Here is a 27,503-nt window from a genome sequence, read left to right as displayed (position 1 = left end):
GAACCAGTGACAAAGAGATGAACAGGGATATACTTGATTCAAAACAAACATCTAACTCTTGTACCTATAAGAAAATTATTATGCACTTTCAAACCAATAGAAACTATTAATATGTCTCAGAGACAAATATTGTTGGTAAGTTACAACATGAAATTTGTGCTCTTAAATGGCAAGAGGTGGGAACATGTAATGCATCCAAGAACATTGTCAAACATGATAGTTTTGGTGATCCAAATGTTACAGTGTAGAGAGACATAATATTGCGTGGGTGTACTGACCTCCAAATCTTTGAACATGTTACACTCACCAATCAGCATTACTGTGACACTGTACTCCTTCCTCAGGTATGTCTTTTCAGGGGTACATTTGGTTTTGACTTAATTGTTATGGATGACAACCTGCAAACACACTGAACTGTGCAGGTGGAGAAGCTTTAAGATATTCAGCAAAATGGACTGATCTGCCCATTCCCCCAACATAAATCCCATGGAGCATGTGTGGGATGCTTTGGGGAGATGTACTGCAGTACATCCATATGCACCAATGATCATCCAGTAGTTGTAAACCATGCTGGTGGAAGAATTGAATGCCCTACCACAGGAACTCCTTACCAACCTCGTGGCCAGCTTGGGAGCAAGTTAAAGAGCATGCATTGCCATCTGAGGTGATCATACACACTGTGAAGAACTGTGTCTCAACTTTTGTAACATTCAGGGGACCATCATAAATCGTGTTGACTTCAGTTAATTATTGTATTTGAATAAAAGTGTCATTTCTGTTCATCTCATTGCGTATTTTTTTGTTTGCTTCTGTACTGTACTGTACTATGGCAGTTCTTTTTATGTGCAATCCAAGTTTTATTGAGCCATATTACTCGGTAGTGACACATTGTTCAAAAGTTACATTTGTCCTTAGGTTTTGCTTACTAGTGTATTTGTAGTCTGTTGTAATTTAATTGTAAATGATGGAAATTCTTGGTGGAAGGCAGTGATTATGGCAGAAGGAACTGCCTCTGTAGCTCATGTCATAATAGCTGATGTGAAAAAATAAGGTGTGGTCTGGACAGTTCTTACAGTGCATATTTTACTTGACTTTCAGTTTTCTTATTATTCTCCTCATGGTTTATAGTCTCTTAAAGGTTCTCATTTGAGTCACTCTGTCATTATCTCGCTCATCCCATATGATATTTTAGAAGTTTACAAGTATTTTCTAGTGGGTCAGAAATTCCTATCTTTGCAGGAAAAAACATTTCAGTGGTCAAAGTGGAGACTTGCAGGCATTTATTTAGTGACCAGCTTTAATTATGCTGGGCTTTCTGCCTCCTAAAAATAATAAATTTATAGCCCATTTTATTGGGATGGCAAACTTCTTTAGAAAGTTTATTCCTAGATTCCCCCATAAAATGACATCATTAAATGAGTTATGTAAGAAAGGCCAGAGTCTGAGTTTATCAAATCATGGAAGCCACCTTCTAGAGCTTTGAAGCACATTAAGCACTCCAGTGCTAGCTTTACCAGATTTTAATAAACAGTTCACACTGTTCTGTGAACTGATGCATCAGTGTTGTGAATAAGAGAAGTTTTACTGCAAGAAAGTGAGGAGGGGCAGTTAGAATATTGGCTTTCGGTTTTGAAGTTTGTAACATTTGGGAGAATGATTATGTCGTGGCCGATACTCTTAGTAGTGAAGCCTATACTCTCAAGAATGACATTGTATACTGTAATGCTCAAAAAGATGAAAAACCTAAAATTTTGAGCCCTCAAGAATTAGTAACATATACTTTCACTTACTTTCATGAGTCACCATTGGGGGGGGGGGGGGGGGATGTCATTAGATGTCTTTCAAACTAGAAATAGAGTAAGAGGGAATCCTTTATATGGCAAAATATGGGTGCAGATATTAAGAACTGGATTGCAGTTTGCAAATATTGTGCTGTGAGCAAACCTGCACAGAATTCAGAACTTACTGTTTAGCATGGAATACAAATGACAGTCCAACTTAGCATTTTTCACTTACACGAAGCATTATTAGAGAAGTGATAAAGAAGTGATAAAAATAAAACCTGGACTAACGGGTTTCTTGTTTACTGACACTTATCCACACAGCTATACACTCATCAAATATTGCATCATTTTAAAAAATGTATGAATAATAACAACTGATCAAACTGTGGGAGTGGTAGTTGCAGACATCACTTAGCATTAGCATTGTGTTATGTCAAATACAGTGCCTGACAAAAAAACATGAATCACCTAGAAGAGATAGTCAAAAGTCGGTGTAACTTCATACATGTACACACCATCAATGAGTATTTAAATGGTTAGAGATGCAACACTGTGATAGGTAGAAAGGCTGCCAGGGTGCATTAGTGTCATTATCAGGCCTTGTAGGGCATGTAAGGGATGGAAATGGAACCAGATGTTGAGTGTTCACAGTGACGGACATTGAGATGTAGTATACTTGTGTGAAACTGTGTTGTCAGCACCTGACAGTCTGAAAGGGGCCTCATTGTGGGCTGGTTGAATCATGTAATATCCAGATTTGTAGGGCAACTGGATATGACAATGGTCCAGTTTTGGACAACATGGGAATGTGAGGGCAGGAATAGTCACTGTAAAGGTTCCAGTTGTCCACATCCGTCCACTACAACTGAGTATGATGTACTATGCACCAAGCACATAGCAACCCCTGCATATCTACACCTGCGCTCCAAAAACATGCAACATTCTGTTCATATCACACCATCGGTTGGAGACTAGTTATAGTTGGACTAAGGAGTTACAACCCCATATGTAGGGTGCCTTTAACACCACAACACAAAAGACTGCGTTTGGACATGGTGCAACATCATACAGATAAGTGGGGTCAAACTGCCCTGTCCTTGATAAATTTGGCTCAATTTTGTGATCATTGAAATAACATTGCATACCCTCCAACACACAAAGTTTCATATTGTTGGCTGCTCGCCATCTGGGTGCTTCACTTTTCTGTCAGTCAGTGCAGTTGACAAAAATATACAATGTAGATGTTACCATATAGACATTCCCAGGAAAAACTTTTTACTTTATGTATAAAGGACATATAATTAGCAGGCAAAAATCCTCTTTCTTTTTTGGGTTTGGCCAAAGGTTTAGTCAATAATTAACGTCAAAGGCTTTTGTTTATAGGAATGATCTTCGTACATTGACTGATCAGACAGATAACACCATGTGGATGTCCGAATAGGTAGCTAGCAGTGAAGCCTGGAGGAAGTTCTGTGTTTTTAGAATTGTAAACCTCTTTTGCTTGATTCACTATTGAAACTTTTTGCACATTTTATGACCAATACACTTTGTTAAGGTGACGCAGCTCCATGCAGTATCTGTAATCTGATAAGTACTAATTAAATAATAAATATGTTCTTCCAACTCGTTATTTGTGAGCTGTAGAGAAGTTCAGTACCTCTGTAAATATTTATTTGTGTCAGAAATTGTGTATAAATTTTTGATTCCTTTCATCATTATCCATGTCATTTGATTTTGGCAGATATTTGTGATTTGTTTTTATAATGTGTAGATGAAGGCAGCCCAAATGAACAAGGCCATAACGTATGTAATGCAATGGCTAATGAGGAATAGTTATTGTGTGAGATGTGTAATTCAATGGACCAGGTTGCACATAGTGAAATATACGATACCAGTCACTCATAACTAACATGATAGCCTTTTTATAAATTTTTCAAAGTTCAATTAAACTATTAATCATTCCAGATTACGTTATTCAATATCATATCAATAAAACTGTAAATGTAAAAGGAACCCATGTCATTGATAGGAATACATGAATTAATTAATGGATTAATAAAACTCAAACGTCTCTCACCAGAGTGAGTGGACAGTCCATTAATCCAATAGTTGTACATTACAACTGACACTATCCATGCGCTGACAAAATGAAATTCCCACTATCTGCTGATACAGCATCTGATGTCTCTTTGAGAGACACCTGGAATAGAGAGGCACTTTGACTCCTTACCCTTTCCAACATCACCACTTCTAAGCAACATTTAGTTTTACTGAAGTACTGATATTCACTATCCAAACTGGTGATACTGATCACAACTTTTCTCTGTAGGTGATATTCGTGGGTAATCAGTAGCTAGGGTGCCACTAAAGAGTTAGAACTTCAACCAGAGAAGTCCGCTTCTAACGTGTAAGTTCTAGCAGACTATAGCGTTGTATGTAATTAGTTACAAGTTTAAAAATGTTTATTTCATAGCATTGTATTGAAAATGAATTCCCATTCTACTTGACAGAGCATAGAGGAACGATGCGGGAGACCCGCACCACCGTACTAGGCAAGGTCCTAAAGGAGGTAGTTTACCAGCAACGTCCGTAATGGTGATGAATGATGGTGATGAAGACGACACAATGACACCAACTCATCTCGGAGCAGGTGAAAATCACTGACCCCGCAGGGAATCGAACCCGGGACCCCGGCTGTCAAACAATGTATCGTCATACGGGAATACTTTTTTAAAAAGCAGAATTTAATATTTCGGCTTTCTGTATGGTGTCTTCTCTTTTATCTCCAGATTTATTTGCGAGAGACTGGATGGAAAGTTTGAATCCGTTCGTTGAATTTACGTACGGCTAGAACTGCCTAGGATCCAGCGATTCGCATCTTCTCTGTCTTTAGATGTAAGTTTCTTTGAAACCCACTCGCGAAGCCGAAAAATGCGTTTTATCATTTTGTGGTGTTGTTGTCCTTAATCTGGCCCCTGTTTAATGAAGAGTTTGCCTTGGGTGAAGTAAAAACATTATAAGCAACAGATAAGGACACATCACTGGCCATCAGTATGTTGCAGGAAGGGCATACATTCCGTCAGTATGTTGCAGGAAGGGCATACATTCCGTAAGAGAGATCATAAATTCCGAAAATTGCCTAGTGTTCACTTTGCATAACTCAAGTAATGCATACAATTGTCGAGCAAATGGGATACGATCTGTCTACAAAAATATAACATTAGGCATTTGCATACCACAAATGAGTAGAAACGGAATAAAGAAAGAAGCTTATCTCAAAGAAGTTCACACTTAATGGACTGTAGAAATTAACCAGCCCTAGTTGTTCAGAAGTCGAGGATTTCTAGACAGCAGATCACACGTGTTTCATCATCAGTACCATCAGGGTTATATACACTCCTGGAAATGGAAAAAAGAACACATTGACACCGGTGTGTCAGACCCACCATACTTGCTCCGGACACTGCGAGAGGGCTGTACAAGCAATGATCACACGCACGGCACAGCGGACACACCAGGAACCGCGGTGTTGGCCATCGAATGGCGCTAGCTGCGCAGCATTTGTGCACCGCCGCCGTCAGTGTCAGCCAGTTTGCCGTGGCATACGGAGCTCCATCGCAGTCTTTAACACTGGTAGCATGCCGCGACAGCGTGGACGTGAACCGTATGTGCAGTTGACGGACTTTGAGCGAGGGCGTATAGTGGGCATGCGGGAGGCCGGGTGGACGTACCGCCGAATTTCTCAACACGTGGGGCGTGAGGTCTCCACAGTACATCGATGTTGTCGCCAGTGGTCGGCGGAAGGTGCACGTGCCCGTCGACCTGAGACTGGACCGCAGCGACGCACGGATGCACGCAAAGACCGTAGGATCCTACGCAGTGCCGTAGGGGACCGCACCGCCACTTCCCAGCAAATTAGGGACACTGTTGCTCCTGGGGTATCGGCGAGGACCATTCGCAACCGTCTCCATGAAGCTGGGCTACGGTCCCGCACATCGTTAGGCCGTCTTTCGCTCACGCCCCAACATCGTGCAGCCCGCCTCCAGTGGTGTCGCGACAGGCGTGAATGGAGGGACGAATGGAGACGTGTCGTCTTCAGCGATGAGAGTCGCTTCTGCCTTGGTGCCAATGATGGTCGTATGCGTGTTTGGCGCCGTGCAGGTGAGCGCCACAATCAGGACTGCATACGACCGAGGCACACAGGGCCAACACCCGGCATCATGGTGTGGGGAGCGATCTCCTACACTGGCCGTACACCTCTGGTGATCGTCGAGGGGACACTGAATAGTGCACGGTACATCCAAACCGTCATCGAACCCATCGTTCTACCATTCCTAGACCGGCAAGGGAACTTGCTGTTCCAACAGGACAATGCACGTCCGCATGTATCCTGTGCCACCCAATGTGCTCTAGAAGGTGTAAGTCAACTACCCTGGCCAGCAAGATCTTCGGATCTGTCCCCCATTGAGCATGTTTGGGACTGGATGAAGCGTCGTCTCACGCGGTCTGCACGTCCAGCACGAACGCTGGTCCAACTGAGGCGCCAGGTGGAAATGGCATGGCAAGCCGTTCCACAGGACTACATCCAGCATCTCTACGATCGTCTCCATGGCAGAATAGCAGCCTGCATTGCTGCGAAAGGTGGATATACACTGTACTAGTGCCGACATTGTGCATGCTCTGTTGCCTGTGTCTATGTGCCTGTGGTTCTGTCAGTGTGATCATGTGATGTATCTGACCCCAGGAATGTGTCAATAAAGTTTCCCCTTCCTGGGACAATGAATTCACGGTGTTCTTATTTCAATTTCCAGGAGTGTATTTTAGCCGCATACACGAGTCAAAATTATTACAGTCACAATAGAATACGACGCACAAACAAGACCCAAAATGTTTACGCGAAGTTCAGTCAGATGTGCGCAAGATCCTCCAGAACGAGCGGACATATGAATTTTAGTATGTGGAGGAGTTACCAAGGCTGCTCATAAAAGTGACGTCAGGAGCTATTACCGAGTAAGTACCGTCAGACGGAATGTTCGCCGCTGACTTCACTGAAACTTCTCTGAAGGGGAATATCGACAGTGCGATGTCCTAGCTGTAATATATTATAGATTTCTTCACAAGACAGCGTAGAGATGAAATCAGGCGTTCAGCATTTGATTTCAACGATACTTTTTGACTAGCTGCTGGCAATGTACTATACTTTATCGCGTAACTGACGCCACAAAGCCAAAGATTTTCCTGACCTTAACAGTCCTACACTGACAGCTGTTCTGTAAAATACTCAGTACAAATATTTAAACGTTATTTTCAGGAACACCATCGCAACTGACGTTTCGATGTCCTTTTCTTGTGTCTTTTTGAAGCTATATGACAGAGTTTATAAAACGCTTAAATTGTTGTAACTTCTGTAGCAGGAGACAGGCAGATGTTAATCGAAATGAACGAAGCTTTTAGTGACAGTTTTATCAGAGGATCACTCCCACATATGTCTAAGACATTTCCGTCCTTTCTTAACCCCAACTAAAGTTGCCAATGAATTTAAAAATTAATGTTGGTAACAATGATAATGCTATATACAATTTAATTGTTGGAAGCGGTTATGGACATTTTTCTTTGTTGTTTAAAGTTTGAAGTATCAGTACTCAGTCCGTTGTTGCTGTTTACGAATGTTAAATCTGTTAGTGTGTGTGAGTGTTAAAAACCGTTTCGACGAAAAATGTAAGTACAGCACAATATATGAGCATTTGAATTAAATTTTCTTTGCATGATGTATGTCGGGGAAAATAGGTCTGGCATCTTCAGTTGCCACTGGACACTTGTGTTGTCTTTCAGTTGTGACGATAATTTATGGACTGTGGACGAAACAATAAATGTTCTTGAAGCAGATCGAAACAGAACAATACGATCAGTTGGTATCATCCCTCCTTACGACACACTGATGAAGATTCTGATTTAGCAGGTGATAAAGTTCAAGGTAAACCATGTCATTTCCCTGCATGTACTACACATATACTAAGGGCACCGACACCAGTTCGAGCATGTCAAGGCAAAATTTTGCACTGAGTGACAGAAGTAAACGAGAAGAAGAAATTGAGAACTCTGCAGACATTCAAACTAAACTTTCTGGAGCAAATACTGAAGAAAGTAGGAAATGCACGTCATGTCAGAATTCTGCTGTGAGTGGAGAAAGTCAAGGGCTAAAAGAGGTAGAAGCTGAGGTTTGCTCCGAAGCCCCAACCACACCAACTGCTATAAATATGGAGGGAAGGAAGAATGAGAGATTAAGTAAAAATTTTGCAGTCGGAGGTATAAGCCAAGGACAAGAAGCAGTAGAAGATATTGACGATTCTGCAGAGCCTCCAACCGTATCCAGACGCTCAAGGACCAAATCATATATAAAATCCATCATCTGAACTTGGAACCAGATGAAGAATCCAAGCTGGAAAGTAAAAGAAGTGAGAGAGTCTTATGGTCCACCTTTGTTAGATTTTCTTTCAAATGCAATAAAATCCCAACTGGATTCTTTAAAAAAGTTATTCTCTGAGGAATTAATAAATTTTATTGTTTCTCAAACAAATTTATATGCTGCACAGAAAGTTAATCATAATCCGAAAGTTTCCTATGATGAGTTGTGCACTGTCCTGGGAATACTGATTCTCTCAGGTTGTCATAAATTGCCAAATAAAAGAATGTGATATATACACTTAAATCCAAATATCTCTTGCACATTGGGCAGCTGTAGGTGAAAAATGGATCAATAAATAAAAAATAAAAAAAAAGACAACACAAACATAAACGAATATGGGTTTTGTAAATAAGGCCACTATTTAACTTTCTCAATGACGCTTTCAAGCAAGTTCTCTCTGACAATGCAGTGTGATGAGAGTATTGAACCATAGTATGAGAGGTATGGGGCTAAACGGTTTATCAAATACAAGCCAATTAGATATGGTTTCAAGCTATGGGTTTTGGCAAATCCTGATGGCTACATTATACCTGCAGAACCTTATTGTAGCACACACATGAAGATACCTAAAATTGGTCTTGATCAGGGTGAGGAAGTAGTGATTGTTTGATTCAGCGTGGAAATATTCCAGGTGGAACAAAAATCTACTTTGACAATTTGTTTACATCAGTTCCATTGCTGGAAAACTGTGTAGAAGAAACCTGGGTGTCACAGGGACAAAACGAGAGAATGAAGTGGGAAAGCAACTGAATTTGCCATCGAAGAATGAGTTAGAAATACAAGAAAGAGAAAATGCGTTTCATTATCTAATGGCTAGATGACAGCAGTGAGATGGAATGACAATGCAGTGGTGATAGTTAGTTCCAACTGTGATAATGTAGAACCTTTAAGTATGGAAAGATTTAGCAGAACGGAAAGAATCGATAAAGATGCCTGATACTGTGAAACAATATAATCTGCCTATGGGTAAGGTTGGTCTGAGTGATCGATTCACACCTCCACAGTGGACAAAAATGAGGATTAAAAAATTGTGGTGGTCTCCGTTTGCGTGGAGTATTGACGTATGTTGCGGACAGGAATGGTTGTTTTATCGGAGGTTGGAAAATGATGTGCCGTATTTCAGTTTCGAAGGCAAGTTTTTATTCAAATTTTGAAAACCCGTGGAACCAAGAGAGCAAAACCTGGTCCATCATCACGATTTTTCCATTAGATGATATAAAGCAGGACAGAAAAGATCGTCTCATCGTCAAAGGACAGCCTAAGTATCGTAGATGCCAGGTATGCAAGAATCGAACTGGGTATATATATGTGAAATGCCAGGTACCACTTCATCCAGATTGCTTTTGAGGGGGTTCATAAATTTTGAAATAGCTGTAAGCTACGGTTCAGATCAGAATTTTTGTAATGATTCAAAACTGTTTCGCTGTTTAAATACCTTTTTAAAAAGGAATGTAAGAATGTATAATAAAAACAGTTAGAAAAATAAATATTGTAGTAAAACCGGAAATGTGTTTCATTTGTTACCTTAACGTCCATGACTGTATAAATGAAAATTAAACTGAAATTATGTTTTTATGTAAACTTGTTACAAAACAATAACCTACAATTATTTTAAGCAGAAAAACCGAACATAATAATTCTGGGCACTAATGGATTAAAGCTGTTTGTAGTAAGCAAGTTCTGCTGGATGAGTTAAAATCAAATACTACAGTGAAGGACAACTGAAAAAAATAACACGTTGCCCGAATTTTAATCATACCACCCTTGTTATGAATTTCGCATTCTGAATATGAATGCATCCTTGGCTTGATTGAAGACGGAAGTTACAGTTGAGTTGCAATCACAACTACTCATAGTCGGTCGTAGTTGATTGGCTTCCTTCATGGAAAGGAACCGTAAATTGTACACTAATTACAAGAAAAGCAGCAATACCGATTTATTCCGATCTCATATTCGTGTGCACTATACTTAGTCTAATTTTGTGTTCCCAGTCTCCACGGGAGCGATTACGGAGTGGCTGTAGTATACTCCTAGATTCCTCGCTTGATACTGATGGTTGCGAGTTTGCAACTGGGTTTTCATAGAATAACTGGCGTCTATTTTCAAGCAATTGCAGTTCAGATTTTCAGCATTTCCGTGAAGCTTACCTATGGATCAAAGAAACCTGTGATCACTCATGCTGTCCTTCTCTGTATACCTTTTGTATTCCCTGTTACTCCTATTCAGTATGGATCTCACACAGTTGAGCAACAATCCAGGAAGAGTCGCACAAGTGGCTTGTCAGCAGTTGTCTTTATGGAGTGACTGCCTTTTCCCATATCCTAGCAGTGAACCGAAGTCTGACATCTATTTCACCTACGACTGAGCATATGTGGTCATTTCATTTCACGTACGCACAAATTGTTACACCGAACTATTTGTGTGACGTTGTTGATTCCAATGCTGACTCATTGATGTTGTGGTAGTAAGACATTATGTTTTTGCGTTTTGTGAAGTGCACGAATTTACATTTGTGAACATTGGAAAGAAGGTGCCAGTCTTTGCACCAGTTTGCACTCTTACCAAGAACTGGCAGAATGTGTGTGCAGCTTTTTTCAGGCTGCCTTTCGTTATAGATAACTACATCATCAGCAAGAGTCTGGGTTATTATTAATATTTTCTATCGGGTCGTTATATACGACATGGATAGTAAGGGTCAGAAACTCTTCCTTGGAGGCAATTAAAATTACTTCTACATCTGTCGATGACTTTACATCCAAGATAACTTGCTGCATTCCTGCTAAGAAATCTTCAGTCCAATCACAGATTTAGCTTGTTATCCCATACGATGATACTATCATTAATAAGCATTGTTGTAGTACTAACTGAGTCAACTCCGACTTTTGGTGAAACAATTAGGTGAGAGGTGTAGGGAATGATCGCATGGGCTGCACCGAGGCGAAGAATGTGACTGTGCAGACATTACGACGTTGTATTCGTGCTTGCGATTGTAAATGATCACGACCACGCCGGAGCTATCTGAACAGACGGAAAACAGTTTTCAGAGTCGCGAGATCTGCGATGCAGATCAGTCGCAGTATGAACGCTGAAAGTATTTATACCCGCCAGGCTCAAGTTAGCGGACTGCAAGTTTGCAGAAGCGCACTCACAGGGCATACGAATTATTGGAATGTTTGCTCGCAAAGACGCTGACTATTTGCTTGTTTGTCGCGGGCTACGGTGGGAGATAAGACTGATGTGCCTATTATGTAAGTGTTTCTCGCTCTCTATTTTTGCTGTAGTTGTAGAACGTGTGCACTATGATCAAGTGGGTAATATTTAGCTCTCATCATAAAACTGAAGATAAAAGTGATCAATAGTATTGACTAATATGTTCACAGTTATTCAGATTCGTATGTTACCGACACTACTTCTGGAGAAATTCAGATGGGGTAGTAGTGACACAGGTGAATCGAATAAGGTATGACCAACACTTCGCCAAGGGGTTTTTCTACCATCTGAAGGCTCTACAGTAAACAGGAGATGTGTTGTTGTATGGTGGAGTCTTCCTCATTTACAGACTGTGTAGATAAATTCTTCTAGTTGTCTCGTCGCATCGTGGCGCAATGAAATGCACTAACGTTTGGTCCACCAATGCAGTGGCCCTTGTTAAGGTGACGCTTCCTGTTCTACTTGCCTAAACGCTGGAGTATTTTCAATCATAATGACGTCACACAGAGGAACTTTATTTATTAGGTTGGTGCATAAGTTCGTAGCGTTTTTGTTTTGCATGTTGGTATTTCGGCTGCTATGGATTTGTTTATCGATTGTAATTTTTTTATTCGTATTTCGCTGGTGCTATTTGAGTTGTCATTTCGAGGTAGTAAGTGGCAATGTGGACACTACGAAATGGAGTGCCATGTGGAGAAATCGGAACATTTCTGACGTATTCTTCTGTTTGAGTTCAAAACAGAGGTGACAGCAGCGGAGGCAGTCAGAAACATTTGCGCCATATATGGGGATAATGCCATTGGACAGAGCACGGCAAGAAAATGGTTTTAAGGAGGATCGTTTTGACATTAGTGACTCTCCACGTTTAGGAAGACCTTCGGGGTTTGATGAAGATCGTTTAAACACATTAATCCACAGTAATTCACGTCAGTGTAGTCGAGAAATGGCAAATTTGATTATTCTACCATCGTGCGACATTTACAGCCAATGGGGAAGGTTCAACGCCGGCCGATGTGGCCGAGCGGTTCTAGGCGCTTCAGTCTGGAACTGCGCGACCGCTACGGTCGCAGGTTCGAATCCTGCCTCGGGCATGGATGTGTGTGATGTCCTTAGGTTAGTTAGGTTTAAGTAGTTCTAAGTTCTAGGGGACTGATGACCTCAGATGTTAAGTCCCATAGTGCTCAGAGCCATTTTTTTGAAGGTTCAAAAATCGGGTGTATGGGTACCGCATGCTCTAAGCCAAAATCATAAAAATCAGCGGATGACCATATGTTCATCTCTGCTTGCTAGTCATGAATTGGCCCATCTATAACACCTACCATTCCTGTCCCGTATCATTACTAGTGATTAGAAATGGTTTCTGTATGATAACATAAGGAAAAGAAAGGTGTGGTTGAATCCAAAAATAGTAGCAACTCCTCGTTAAAAGACCTACGCCCATCCACAAAAGATAATGCAATGCATCTGGTGGAACAGTGACGATATGGTGTACTATGAATTGCTTCCCTGAGGTGTAACCGCCACTGCTGACATTTATTGTCAACAACTGAGACGTCTTGCAGACGCAGTCCGAGAACAACGACCAGGACGACGGCGTGAAGTGAAGCTACTCTACGGTAACGTTGAAGAAGCAATCCAAAAACAACGACCAACAGGCTGCGTGAAGTGATGCTGCTCCGTGAGGACGCCCGCCCGCATTCTGCACTATTCACCTGATCTTGCGCCCTCAGATTGTCACCTTTTCGGCTCTGTATCGAACAATTTTCAAGGAACTTTCCAGATGAAAATGCGCAACGATTTCTTCGCCTCACAAGCACGCGATTTTTACAGTCGCGGAATCTAGAAGCTACCCCAGCGTTGGCAGACTCTTGTAAATTGTGAAGGAGAGTATACAGGATTATTGATGACGGAAGTCTTTGTTACGTGTATCTGTTGTGTTTATTAAACTTCTGGTAAAACACTTCGAACATTTTTTCACCAACCTAACAGATACCAGCATTTTAATGATGAATCCACTATCCGAGCCTGAAGTGAAGATGAAAACCATATAGGGAGATGGCATTTGTGTCAAGTGACGATTTTAGTTAAAGTTCATTGTAATATTTGTACTACGTTATTTGGTTTGTGATACAGTTAGTGCCACATTGGACCTAATACATTCAGTTCACATTTGTCACCTGCCAGATTGAATTAGTTATATGGGCACTTCGAACACTTCTATGGGTCTGTACCTCCTGAAGATGGAAATTACACTACTGGCCATTAAAATTGCTACACCAGGAAGATGACGTGCTACAGACGCGAAATTTAATCGACAGGAAGAAGTTGCTGCGATATGCAAATGATTAGCTTTTCAGAACATTCACACAAGGTTGGCGCCGGTGGCACCTACAACGTGCTGACACGAGGATTTCTCATACACAAACAGCAGTTGACCAGCGTTGCCTGGTGAAACGTTGTTGTGATGCCTCATGTAAGGAGGAGAAATGCGTACCATCACGTTTCCGACTTTGATACAGGTCAGATTGCAGCCTATCGCGATTGCGGTTTATCGTATTGCGACATTGCTGCTCGCGTTGGTCGAGATCCAATGACTGTTAGCAGAATATGAAAACGGTGGGTTCAGGAGCGTAATGCGGAACGCCGTGATGGATCCCAACGGCCTCGTATTACTAGCAGTCGAGATGACAGGCATCTAATCCGCGTGGCTGTAACGGATCGTGCAGCCACGTCTCGTTCTCGGAATCAACATATGGGGACGTTTGTAAGACAACAACCATCTGCACGAACAGTTCGACGACGTTTGCAGCATCATGGACTATCAGCTCGGAGACCGTGGCTGCGGTTACCCTTGACGATGCATCACAGACAGGAGCGCCTGCGATGGTGTACTCAACGACGAACCTGGGTGCACGAATGGCAAAACGTAATTTTCTTCGGATGAATCCAGGTTCTGTTTACAGCCTCATGATGGTCGCATCCGTGTTTGGCGACATCGTGCTGAACGCACATTGGAAGCGTGCATTTGTCATCGCCATACTGGCGTATCACCCGGCGTGATGGTATGGGGTGCCATTGGTTACACGTCTCGGTCACCTCTTGTTCGCATTGACGGCACTTTGTACAGTGGACGTTACGTGTCAGATGTGTTACGACCCGTGGCTCTACCCTTCAGTCGATCCCTGCGAAACCCTACATTTCAGCAGGATAATGCACGACCGCATGTTGCAGGTCCTGCACGGGCCTTTCTGGATACAGAAAATGTTCGACTGCTGCCCTGGTCAGCACATTCTTCACATCTCTCACCAACTGAAAACGTCTGGTCAATGGTGGTCGTCACAATACACCAGTCACTACTCCTGAGGAACTGTGGTATCGTGTTGAAGCTGCATGGGCAGCTGTACCTGTGCACGCCATCCAAGCTCTGTTTGACTCAATGCCCAGGCGTATCAAGGCCGTTATTACGGCCAGAGGTGGTTGTTCTACGTACTGATTTCTCAGGATGTATGCACCCAAATTGCATGAAAATGTAATCAAATGGTTCAAATGGCTCTGAGCACTATGGGACTTAACATCTGAGGTCATCAGTCCCCTAGAACTTAGAACTACTTAAACCTAACTAACCTAAGGACATCACACACATCCATGCCCGAGGCAGGATTCGAACCTGCAACCGTAGCGGTCGCGCGGTTCCAGACTGTAGTGCCTAGAACCGCTCGGCCATTCCGGCCGACAACATGTAATCACATGTCAGTTCTAGTATAAAATATTTGTCCAATGAATACCCGTTTATGATCTGCATTTCTTCTTGGTGTAGCAATTTTAATGGCCAGTAGTGTAATAGATACAACCTGTCGTACAACTTTTGTCTGATAATAGCATTTATTTGAATCATTTTAAATTTTATAGCTCTTTAGTCATTATGTACTGTTTCAGGCAGCTGAAACGCGACGTTTAATTCCATTTTTTTTGTCTGGGGCATACATATACTGTGGAAAAGGATGTATAAAAAGACTTCAAAATACGGCGGCTTCCTATTTCGCTTGAATTACTTTTAAAGGTAATTTTAATTTCGTTAGATATACTTTTGGTGCAATGGTCTGGCGAACATATCATGAAACAAGACTGCATGATACATATTTACAGAATAAACAAAAGAAATATGCTGATGTCCTTTTCATAAATCCTAAGTAGAATGGTCCTAATCGATGTGGAATAAGAAAAGCAATCTTAAACATATTTTCATTAAGAGATGGTAACAAATTCGTCAGACACTATGCAAATGTTCAGTGCATCGAGGTGCATAACCGTTATAATTCTGAGGCCGTTGTAGGCAGGTATCATCGTACAGAAAATCAGTTTATAACATTTATTTACATTGATCGCATTAACAATTATTAATAATATGTATGTCAGTCGATACTACGAACAAATTCGGCAGTGGAGTAGAAGGAGGTGGTCACCAATAAGTTCTTTAAGCCCCTCTTAAACTGAACTGTTAGTAGTTCAACATCTTATAGTTTCAGCTGATTGAGAATGAGGGGCATGGTGTTATAGCACGGGGACTTAATTGAGGTTATTGTAGTGTCCTATAGGAAGTAGGATACATTTCATTTCCAGCAGCAACTGGACTCAGTGTGTGTGTATCTACAGTGCAAGTGACTTAGCAGTGATTTTCCGAAGCTGTTATAGCGTAATTGACGTTCCAGGTTCATGTAATCAGCGGGGAATGGTATGACACAGCTTAAAACTGTCTGCCAGTGATGTGCGCTGTCATGTTTAGCGTATGAACCTGATAAGAGGGTCAGCTATCCTTTTTTACCCATGATAACATATAAGCTGTATGCTGCAGTCGAGATCTTACTTAGCACAGCTGTTGTTAGCGCAACATTCTGTGAATGAAGAAAGGCTAAACACTGGACGTGCGGCTCCAAGGTCTCTGCTGCGAAGATCCACGTCCTTCAAATTGACGGAAGGCAAATTACGAAAAGAAACAGGGTAATTAAATCACATCAAATTGATAACTTTTTATTGCAACAGCTTTATAAATAGACTCATTCCTACATTTCGCACTGACGTTTATGAAACGGGCAGAGGCAATATTATTTTTGTGTGCTATCTACCGCGAGTGACCACGGATTGGATTTTTGTTTTCAAACACCCCACACCGCAAGTCATTTTCGTTACGTTCCAGCATTTCACTAGGAATTCTACTTCACTCCATGCGGAACAGTGTGGATGCACTACATGAGTACTTTCTGTTTATGAAATAAAACAACATGTTCGTGCTGCTATGTAGTGTTACCATTCCTAGTCATGATGCAGTTTTTGAAATAGCACGGATCGTAGATATGAAAACGTACACAAATTCAGGGGATCTGCTTAACGTTCTCCACGTCGTAAAGGAACCAAGATAGCTCATATTAACAAGTTAATGCAAGAGCGGACACTATACCTCTCTGTATTATATCTCTGAGATTTTACTGGGGATTTCTTTCCTTTTACCAGTATATGACGGTATGCTTTTGTTAATACTAGATATCTTCCTTTGTCCCAATGCGAGGTAAAGCCACACACGAGATGCTGAAGAACGATCTTTTATCGATGGGGTGACTGAACACCGAAAGTAGTAATGCACTATTTTCTGTCATTCTGACTACATGGTCTGTCTGATTCTATATTCATTAATATAGTTGCGAAGATATTAAATGATTGCCTGTCTTCTGTCTTCCTTTTCTTATGCGGTTTTATACAGAAAGACACTCTTCTCAAAAATCGCATCTGCACAGTTTGGATTTATATGAGTACTCGCGAATCCAGCAATGCTTCACAATTGCTAAATATGTAAGGAAATCGGAAGTACGTCATAATCTTCTTCTCTCCCTCTCTGTGTTCATCACCTCCTTCTCCCCCCCTCTCTCTCTGCCCATCTCCTCCTCCCCCCCTCCCTGTCCATCTCCTCCTTCACCTTTCTATGCCCAATTCTTCCCCCCCCCCCCCCCCCCCTCCCTCTCTGACCACGAACAGTCTTTATTGTTACTGCAAACGAAACGTTAATTGGGAGTTGAAGTCGCTTAAAATGAATTGGTAAATCAGATGGGATCAGTGGTAGACGGATATGAGAGACTGCTGGATCTGTGTCGATATTAGCTTCAATGCCAGTAATTCGCATACTTTTGATCCGTGGGCGGCCAGGACGATTCAGATTCCGTAGCAGTCTAATCATAAGCCATAAGCCATAAATATAGCTCTCCTGTTTTCGATCAAAGCTTAAAACCGATTGCATTTACAATTTTTGTTCAAAATTATATACAAGGCGCAAGAATATATATGGGAGAGACAATTTGCCCTGCTATCGTAGCTGAAACTGATTGCGAGAGGAGGAAAAAAAAAAAAAAAATGAATCGCACGTGTCACAGCACAGCGTTTTCTTTCAACAGAAAACCTGTACAGTGTTGTTTAACAAACTACATAACCTATGTCCTTCAGAATATTTATTAGCCTATTGTGTAAACATGTGAAGTAAGAAGTTTTCGAGATTTTACGTTTCCGTATTATACACAGAATGATTTAGCAGCCTCTATCGACGCCGTTTTATGCAACCCGCAATGTTATATCTAGCCTTCAAAAACCACGAGCGAGATTTTCATATTTTCTAGCTCGCTACGCGAAACTATTAGTCTATCAGAAAAAAATGAAAAGGATTTATTGTAGGAAATTGAATGTAGGATACGTATTTGCTAGAGACCGCAATTTTCGAGTTAACCAATGTCTTGTGGATTGAAAAATTTTCGTTGGTCCACTCGGAAAACTCATTGTCAGATATCAGACTCTTCGTTCGAGTGCTGAGATTTTCCGGCATGCTTGTTACAACCAGCCGCAAGTTTAGGAAGACTCTGACCAATCATGCTGGTCTTCCTGGTTGACTCTCGATTAGCTGAACCCTATTTTGATCTCACACATTTGATCATCAGGGACGTTCAAGTGCCTTGTGAGCTATCTCTGTCGTCGATATTGTTATGACTTGACGGAACTACAGTCTTCTCGTCATAACTGTGGGTTACTCTCGGAGATGGCAGATCGGAATTACAAAATATGAAACATTAATTCACATTAATAATGAATGTTAAAAGATTTACTTAACTTTATACAATAAATTGCCACAGGAATGGGTTGAATGTTTATAACTGTCTTCGAAGACATTACTTAATGCACACAATTACAAACTCTTCTCTTGAAGTACAAGTTCAACATTTACAAAAGTACAGACAATGTGGGACTTGAGTAGCACTGGTGTCCTTACTAGATGATGCTGACTGCTTCATCGGTCACGAACTGGGGGTGAACGAGTCCTAGCTCGTTTCTTTATCGACCTCCATACGATGGCACTGAGGGAGAGGGCGTCTTCAGAAGCACCTCGCACTCGTCGTTGTAGATTGCAGCTCGACATAGCTGATGTCTATGGTATCGATCCGTGCTCCCAACTTTGGTACTGCACCGTGATCTTTGGACGATACTACATGTATACTGTTTTTTCGCTAATCGCTATATTTACTTTTCACCTTCCACAGACATGAGTAGATTCCAGTAAAAAAACAACAAGAACATTATTCGGGTTAGCGTACGGCATGATTCGCGCTTCAGCTAGGTCAAGTATGTGGCGATTCCCAGTCCGTACTCACTAGTTTGTCTGTGGTATTAAGACCGGTATCGGTGCAGACAAATTTGAGCAATTCCGGTTAAACATGAGACTCAGTACTTTGGCTTGCCATCACTGTGTGAACTGGGCAGGCAGTTCATAAGAGTGTGCTCAGACCCTAAGAGACAAATCGTTTACGTTTTCTGTAGACATTGTAATGGTCATCATTCATCGCAGATTGAAATTTCGTATCCGACAGACATACAGCTTAGGTTAAGCAGATGGCTGTCTTCAGTTTACTGGAACAAAGATGGATGGCTACAGTATACTGCAGGAGCGGATCCAAGGGCGGGAGGAGGGTGCTACGGTGGGAGTCATGATCCACTCCACCCATCCCCCTTCCCCATCCACCCAAAGAATATTTTACTATAAGCGTTCATATTTTTAGGTGTATCAGTTTCCAAGTTGTTTAGCTAATTTCTAGAAAAAAGCACGAAAACAGTTCATAAATGGCAAGGGATTCTAGAAATTTGTAAGGGATGTTTAACACAGGACGCTTTACAGGTGCTCGATTGAGGATTAGGCCATGCGCATGAGCTTGCGAACTGGCGGATTGCAGACAGCATTCGAAACAGGCTCACATTCACAGGTTGGCCACACCTGCTATCAGCAACACACCCGACGCAGTTCTTGAGTCCATAAGTGGTACCGGAAAACCACAACAAGTTGCGTAAGGCGAGACAGAGTGGGAACATCTTCGAGTAAGGAAAGAATGATAGAAATGCTGACTTCCTGATTTTAGGCGGAAGCGATTTACAGGTGAGGCTTTCCTGTTATTTACACGCTCGCACAGCCGTAGTCTGCAGACCTGTGTTCACAATTGTAGTGTTTAGTGAAATACTGATAATGGTGATTGCATACTTCGAATTCATGTCGTGTTAAGTATTATACTTGTAAGTTACGATAAAGTTACACACTGAGCATTATTGTAAGCAAATTATTATTATATTTAAAATATTTTGTTTCTATTGTTAAATCCTAGGCAGCTTTGGTACCTACGTTAAAAGTGGAAGTGAAAGTACATTGTATTTCGGGGAGGGTGGGGGAAGGAGGGGGGCGGGGGGAAGTAAGAAACTGCGATCTCCTATCCAGAACTCAACCTTGGATGCGCGAGCCTGCCAGTATATCCCTTTAAAGCCCATTTTACAAGAGAGAATTTCTGGTCAATAACGACTTTCTGTACTCGATGTGGGTGCACTTCACCTGCGCTTGTGTAAATCAGCCTTCAACCACGTTACGAGGGGGCACTATCGTCAGTGGTCAGTTAACTGTACCTAGTTTGAGTATGCTGCACGCTGGGCATGCGCATAAATAGTGTACTGTGGTGCCGTTTACTAAAATCGGAAGCTTCTCATTGAGTTCGTACCTACTTCTTCTTTATTTCCTTTTGCCTTTTCCCGTTTTTGTACGGGGTCGGCATTGTTATAGGTCGGTTTTGGCAGTGAGACTGGTGTTTTTAAAGAGTGTATTTGAGTATTTGAGAGGGGACTTGGATGCGAGCCCGGTTAGCTAGTTGGATGTGGGAAACCGCCTAAAAATCGCAACCTTGCTGGCTGGCTGGCTCAGCAGTCCTCATCGTTAACCAGCGAGGTGGATTCGGGCCGGGAGCAGGGGCGTTAGCGCTCTCGGCTATCCAAGTGGGTAGATCTCTTCTATTATAGTAATGCATTTTGTGGTTTATGACTTTTTAATCTTTATTTGGTTGTTTGTTTTGTTTTCATGAGGTACTGCAAAGGTTACACGATCACTTGGTATTTTTTCCACTAGCATTTTGCCACAAGTAATATCTAAACGTAAGAAGCTATTTATGTTTTAGAATACCTTGACAAACAATACTACACTATTAATAAATATGAACGTCAATACATAACTTTTGTAACGAAATTTGTTTCATGAGTGAAGAATTTTACTCAGAAAAACGATTTTCGATGTCGATAGCTTGAGGTGTCGGGTGATATGCTGGATATAAGCTGATATCATGTAGCACCTGATGAAGATAACGAGCTACATTGTCAAAATATTGTGCCTGAACGGGTCTTATCTCGGGCAGTATACCAGTCTCAGGTAGCTCTGATGAAGACAACGACTCACGTTGTGCATAACGACGCTGATTTCCACTAGAATACCCGAAGCCTCAAGATGTTAACAGAGCACTGGGAAAGCCTGGAGAATTAAAATTTTCGATGTTATTTAGCACACAGAAAGGAAAAAAGTTAGAACGTATAAAATAAAAAGCGATAATTACTGCCATCTAAATATTGTCTGATGTATTTGTAAGTATACATTTTCTCGAGGAAATAAATGTAGACTTCTGAAATGTTTGGACAACAATTTTCATATATCAGTTATCAGGTATGAGGAGCATTTACCATATGACCTTTATCAAGAGCATCCACTGTGAATTTCGTTTTGTTCATTAATAAACTCTATTATCATTGCTTCTTCTTACATTCATAACTGTATTTCGATTTTTTCGTAAAAAGGATGATCCCTCGTAACCTCACTTTCACCTTACGGCTGCCAAACTGCCCAGCAGAGAGCTCACACAAACGCAATAATGTCAGTGACGTGTAAACGAAAACGACCTCTCGAGAAAGGTGAGACTCAGTACAGGAACAATACGCCAGAGCGCTACTGTAGACTCGTTTGCTACGGGTGGTCGATTGAGACACGAAAGTCGCTCTTGTAAAAGGGACTAGACCTATGGTTCCCAACCTTTCTTAAACCATTACCCCTAAGTGCAATCATACATTAGCTAGTACCGTCGCCCTCTCCCCCCCCCCCCCCCTGCCATCAGTCGCCCCCCCCCCCAATTATCACCATCATCAGCACCTAACTAAACTGTAGATTGAAAGACTTTCCTTGGAACATTTTATTTTTAAAATGACGAAAGATGAATGATATTTAGTTTATGTGTATGGGGGGATGGGGAGTGGGGAGGTGGGGGGTGTTAGAATCAATAACGAAGGAATTCGTGGTGCATAGCAAGTGCTACCTACAACTACTTTTCAGACAAGAAAGTGAGGGTAGACACTTTTTACAAAACATACTCCCCTGGATTACTCTTTCTCCATTGCTGCACTTACTTGACCCTCACACTGCAACCTCATTTCAAATCAACCAAGTTAAAATGTGTGCACTATACTTACTGTTCGTAAATCAGTTGATTGCTGAACTGGCAGAAATTGGAAGACTTCAGGCTGTTAATGCTTTGTGTCTGATCGCAGCCGCAAATAATAATAATAATAATAATAATGTGTACAGCGTTGTAGTATCCCTTATGCAGTTACTGCTGTCTCGTGGTGTCAATGAATTTATTTATCTGTTTCGAAGCGAGTGAAGAAGCAATTTCTGGACTACTTCAGGCAGTATCTACATCTTGGAGAAGGTATTTTCTTGATACATTTGGCATTTGTCACGTATCATGTTTATCACTTTTATCACAAGCGGTGTACGGGACAAAGGACAACATACGTGTATCCTGGGTGGACTGTGTGAGGAACTTGTAACCTCCACCGTATTAATGCTACTAATTGAGAAAAAGTAATTATTGATAACTTATACAGTATAATCAGTACTAGAGTCTTACAAAATTTTAGCCGGCCAGAGTGGCCGAGCGGTTCTAGGCGCTTCAGTCTGGAACCGCGCGACCGCTAAGGTCGCAGGTTCGAATCCTGCCTCGGGCATGTATGTGTGTGATGTCTTTAGGTTAGTTAGGTTTAAGTAGTTCTAAGTTCTAGGGGACTGATGACTTCAGAAGTTAAGTCCCGTAGTGCTCAGAGCCATTTGAACCACCTTACAAAATTTTGATAACAGTAATGATATTTTGAAAATAATTTAGTTTCGTGACTGAAACAGAATCCAATCGTTTAGTTTCTCCCCCTCAGTGGTTAATTACCCCATGGTTGGCAACCACCGGACCAGACAGCACTAACCTTCTTGCGGAAGCGCTGGCGCGCCGTGAGCGGCCCCATGGCGAGCACCTTGAACCCGAGCAGCGCGCTGTAGTAGGCATAGTCCCTGAGCACGGGGTTGGCCACTACCAGGGCGGTGGTGGCGGCGGCCGCGGCGCCACGCAGCTCCGACTCGAACGACATGCTGCTCGCTTCTGCGCGGCTGCAAGTGCCGGCTGCAAGCTGACCTCGGCCGTGCCTTGCGTCATCACCGCCAAGGCCGCCGCGCCGGCCGCTGCCGAGCGATAATAACCCAGCTAGCTAGCGGAACTCGGCGTTCGCCGAGTGCAGCTTCTTGCCTCCTGGGTGCGCCCTCTGCGCTAAACCTGTTTTCTGCGTCGCACACGTAGATGATGTCAATCCCAGTCACCCAGCCTTGTAGGGGGCGAGCGGAAAACTTGCGTCCTTTCCAGCACAGTGTGTCCAAAAAGTATTATGTGTATACACAGGGTGATTCACGAAAATATGCAAATGTTTTAATATGTTCTTCTACAAGTAAAACTGAAGAAAAAAGTTCATACCAACATAGGTCCGCAAATGTTTAGTTACGTCTAATAAAAGATTTTGCCTGAAATTTAGCAACTTTGCTAATATGAAGCCACCGTAGAACTGTACGAGGTTAATGTAAAGCACGATTCCCACTTATTTTGTTATTACTGGTCCGGTTAATCCAATAAAACTTGCCCCTGACTTGTATCTGCAGTGATTTTCCAGAACAGACTGTCTTAAAGGGAACCTTTGCCATTTTATTCACGGGTATGTCAATATCGTATCTTCTGTTACCATGCCATAGGAGGGCGCGCAGAAGTACTGAAAAAGCTTAAACACTCCAAAAAAAAAAAAAAAAAAAAAAAAAAAAAAAAAAAAAAAAAAAAAAAAAAGAAGAAAGAAAGAAAGCGATCGCACTACCCTCAAAAAGGGTCATATCGCTTTCAGTGAGACTGTATCCCCACAGCGTTCTTACAGAATTGTCGAATCGTCTGGAGCGGTATCAGCAGCATCAAAGATTGACAAGAACGTCGTCCTGTAAATCACAGCACTGCGAAGTGTCACTTTCGACAGTGAAATGTGTGGGAATCGATGACTCAAGGGAAGGGTTGGTTTCATAGACGCCCTTTATGTCGCCCTCTGACGTTTTTTACTGTCGTTTCTGAGCTGACGTGTGTCTGCCTCGGCCACCAATGAGAAAACAGCGTGATTTAGACTCTGGGAAGGCGCATCAAGAGAAGGAGTGAAATGTGGATAAGATGGAGCGTGACGACTTTCCCGTGGTGTGACGCATCCACCGTGGCAGTGGACAGAATTGTGGTGAAATATGGTGCTAATGTGACATCATTAACCCACCTTGCACCTCACATGCACTTTTGAGCTCTGACCTTCCTTTCGCATGTGTCAACACATCGTTGTTTGAAGCATCGCCGAGAACATGGACGAAATCGCAGAACGCCACGCGTTTGCACTTCTACAGAGGAAAGCCAAATTTCAAACTTCCGCGTTGGGACAATTACGAGTTTTCGAAAAAGTGACTCTTTAAATGAGTTATGCAGTGTAGTTCAGAAAGACATTTTTGTGTGTCTGGCTGATATTTTGTACAGTGTCATTCTTCCATGATACACACATTTATGGCACAAGGTGACGTTACAATGAGTAACATGTAAGGCATTGTTGGACTTGATACTATAATGATACTGCATTTTGTTTTGAGTAAAATTTTATTTCTTCAATTCTCCTCGATGATATACACTACTGGCCATTAAAATCGCTACACCAAGAAGAAATACAGATGATAAACGGGTATTCATTGGACAAATATATTATACTAGAACTGACATGTAATTACATTTTCACGCAATTTGGGTGCATATATCCTGAGAAGTCAGTACCCAGAGCAACCACCTCTAGCCGTAATAACGACCTTGATGCGCCTGGGCATTGAGTCAAACAGAGCTTGGATGGCGTGTACAGGTACACCTGCCCATGCAGCTTCAACACGATACCACAGTTCATCAAGAGTAGTGACTGGCGTATTGTGACGAGCCAGTTGCTCGGCCACCATTGACCAGACGTTTTCAATTGGTGAGAGATCTGGAGCATGTGCTGGCCAGGGCAGCAGTCGAACATTTTCTGTATCCAGAAAGGCCCGTACAGGACCTGCAACATGCGGTCGTGCATTATCCTGCTGAAATGTAGGGTTTCGCAGGGATCGAATGAAGGGTAGAGCCATGGGTCGTAACACATCTGAAATGTACCGTCCACTGCTCAAAGTGCCGTCAATGCGAACAAGAGGTGACCGAGACGTGTAACCAATGGCACCCCATACCATCACGCCGGGCGATACGCCAGTATGGCGATGACGAATACACGCTTCCAATGCGCGTTCACCGCGATGTCGCCAAACACGGATGCGACCATCATGATGCTGTAAACAGAACCTGGATTCATCCGAAAAAATGACGTTTTGCCATTCGTGCACCCAGGTTCGTCGTTGAGTACACCATCGCAGGCGCTCCTGTCTGTGATGCAGCGTCAAGGGTTACCGCAGCCATGGTCTCCGAGCTGATAGTCCATGCTGTTGCAAACGTCGTCGAACTGTTCGTGCAGATGGTTGTTGTCTTGCAAACGTCCCCATCTGTTGACTCAGGGATCGAGACGTGGCTGCGCGGTCCGTTACAGCCATGTGGATAAGATGCCTGTCATCTCGACTGCTAGTGATACGAGGCCGTTGGGATCCAGCACGGCGTACCGTATTAACTTCCTGAACCCACCGACTCCATATTCTGCTTACGCTCCTGAACCCACAGATTCCATATTCTGCTAACAGTCATTGGATCTCAATACTAAAATTAAGTCTACACCCACAAAAAACACAAGGTCCATCGACAAGTGCAGGAGCAGCAACACTCTTAACTGGTATGCGATTCTTCTTGTCTCCACCTGTTGTGGCGAACTCAATGTTCTCGATGGTTTTATAGACTGTCTGTTTAGAACGGCGACGAATTCTCTTGTAAGGCATCGTGGCGGCGATCAGTGCAATTGCCTGTGCAGCAGCAGCTGCGCGAATGAGCCTCTGCGCGTCTCTCGCTCGCTTCTATAGTATATGCAGTAGCTTGGACTTACAATATTTTCACAGTGCCAGCGGAACGTAATCCCGTACGCGCACACTGGGTTGTTCTAGAATCTAGAGTGTGCGCGTCCGATTGCGCGCCGCCACGATTGCGTAAGCCAAGCGCGGCTGCTGGAGGTCAGCAAAAAAAATGGTTCAAATAGCTCTGAGCACTATGGGACTCAACTGCTGAGGTCATTAGTTCCCTAGAACTTAGAACTAGTTAAACCTAACTAACCTAAGGACATCACAAACATCCATGCCCGAGGCAGGATTCGAACCTGCGACCGTAGCGGTCTTGCGGTTCCAGACTGCAGCGCCTTTAACCGCACGGCCACCTCGGCCGGCGGAGGTAAGCAAGGTCAAGCGATAACTCTAACAATAACGTCGCGATAAGATAAACTGCAATCGCGATAGGCTACAATCCGACCTTTATAAAAGTCTGAAACGTGATGGTACGCATTTCTTCTCCTTACATGAGGCATCGCAACAACGTTTCACCAGGCAACACCGGTCAACTGCTGTTTGTGTATGAGAAATCGGTCGATAACTTCCCATATTCTGCTAACAGTCATTGGATCTCGACCAACGCGAGCAACAACGTCGCAATACTATAAACCGTAATCACGATAGGCTACAATCCAACTTTATAAAAGTCTGAAACGTGATGGTACGCATTTCTCCTCCTTACACGAGGGATCACAACAACGTTTACCAGGCAACGCCGGTCAACTGCTGTTTGTGTATGAGAAATCAGTCGAAAACATTCCATATTCTGCTAACAGTCATTGGATCTCGACCAATGCGAGCAACATTGTCGAATCGCGATAGGCTACAATCCGACCGTTATAAAGACTGAAACGTGATAGTACACATTTCTCCTCCTTACACACGCCGGCCGCGGTGGTCTAGCGGTTCTAGGCGCTCAGTCTGCAACTGCGCGACTGCTACGGTCGCAGGTTCGAATCCTACCCAGGCATGGATGTGTGTGATGTCCTTAGGTTAGTTAGGTTTAAGTAGTTCTAAGTTCTAGGGGACTGATGACCACAGATGTTAAGTCCCATAGTGCTCAGAGCCAATTGAACCAATTGAACCAATCCTCCTTACACGAGGCATCACAACAACGTTTCACCAGGCAACGCCGGTCAACTGCTGTTTGTGTATGAGAAATCGGTCGAAAACTTTCCTATTCTGCTAACAGTCATTGGATCTCGACCAAAGCGAACAGCAATGTCGTGATATGATAAACCGCAATCGCGATAGGCTACAATCCGACCTTTATAAAAGT

The 27,503-nt window shown here is 42.6% G+C and overlaps 1 protein-coding gene across 1 annotated transcript in view; it reads right to left on the bottom strand.

The window, feature by feature from the left end:
• The window catches only part of LOC124616165 (microsomal glutathione S-transferase 1-like), a 41,055-nt gene extending 17,772 nt beyond the window's left edge, over positions 1-23,283 (bottom strand). The window contains exon 1 of the mRNA XM_047144449.1: positions 23,095-23,283. Coding sequence (XP_047000405.1) covers positions 23,095-23,256 — 162 coding nt within the window. The 5' untranslated portion in view covers positions 23,257-23,283. The remainder of the gene's footprint in view (positions 1-23,094) is intronic.
• Positions 23,284-27,503: the final 4,220 nt, after the last annotated feature.

The sequence above is a fragment of the Schistocerca americana genome, chromosome 1 (genome assembly GCF_021461395.2).
Source record: "Schistocerca americana isolate TAMUIC-IGC-003095 chromosome 1, iqSchAmer2.1, whole genome shotgun sequence".
NCBI lineage: Eukaryota > Metazoa > Arthropoda > Insecta > Orthoptera > Acrididae > Schistocerca > Schistocerca americana.
Note: the sequence above shows the minus strand (reverse complement) of the source record. Positions and strands in the feature narration are given on the sequence as shown.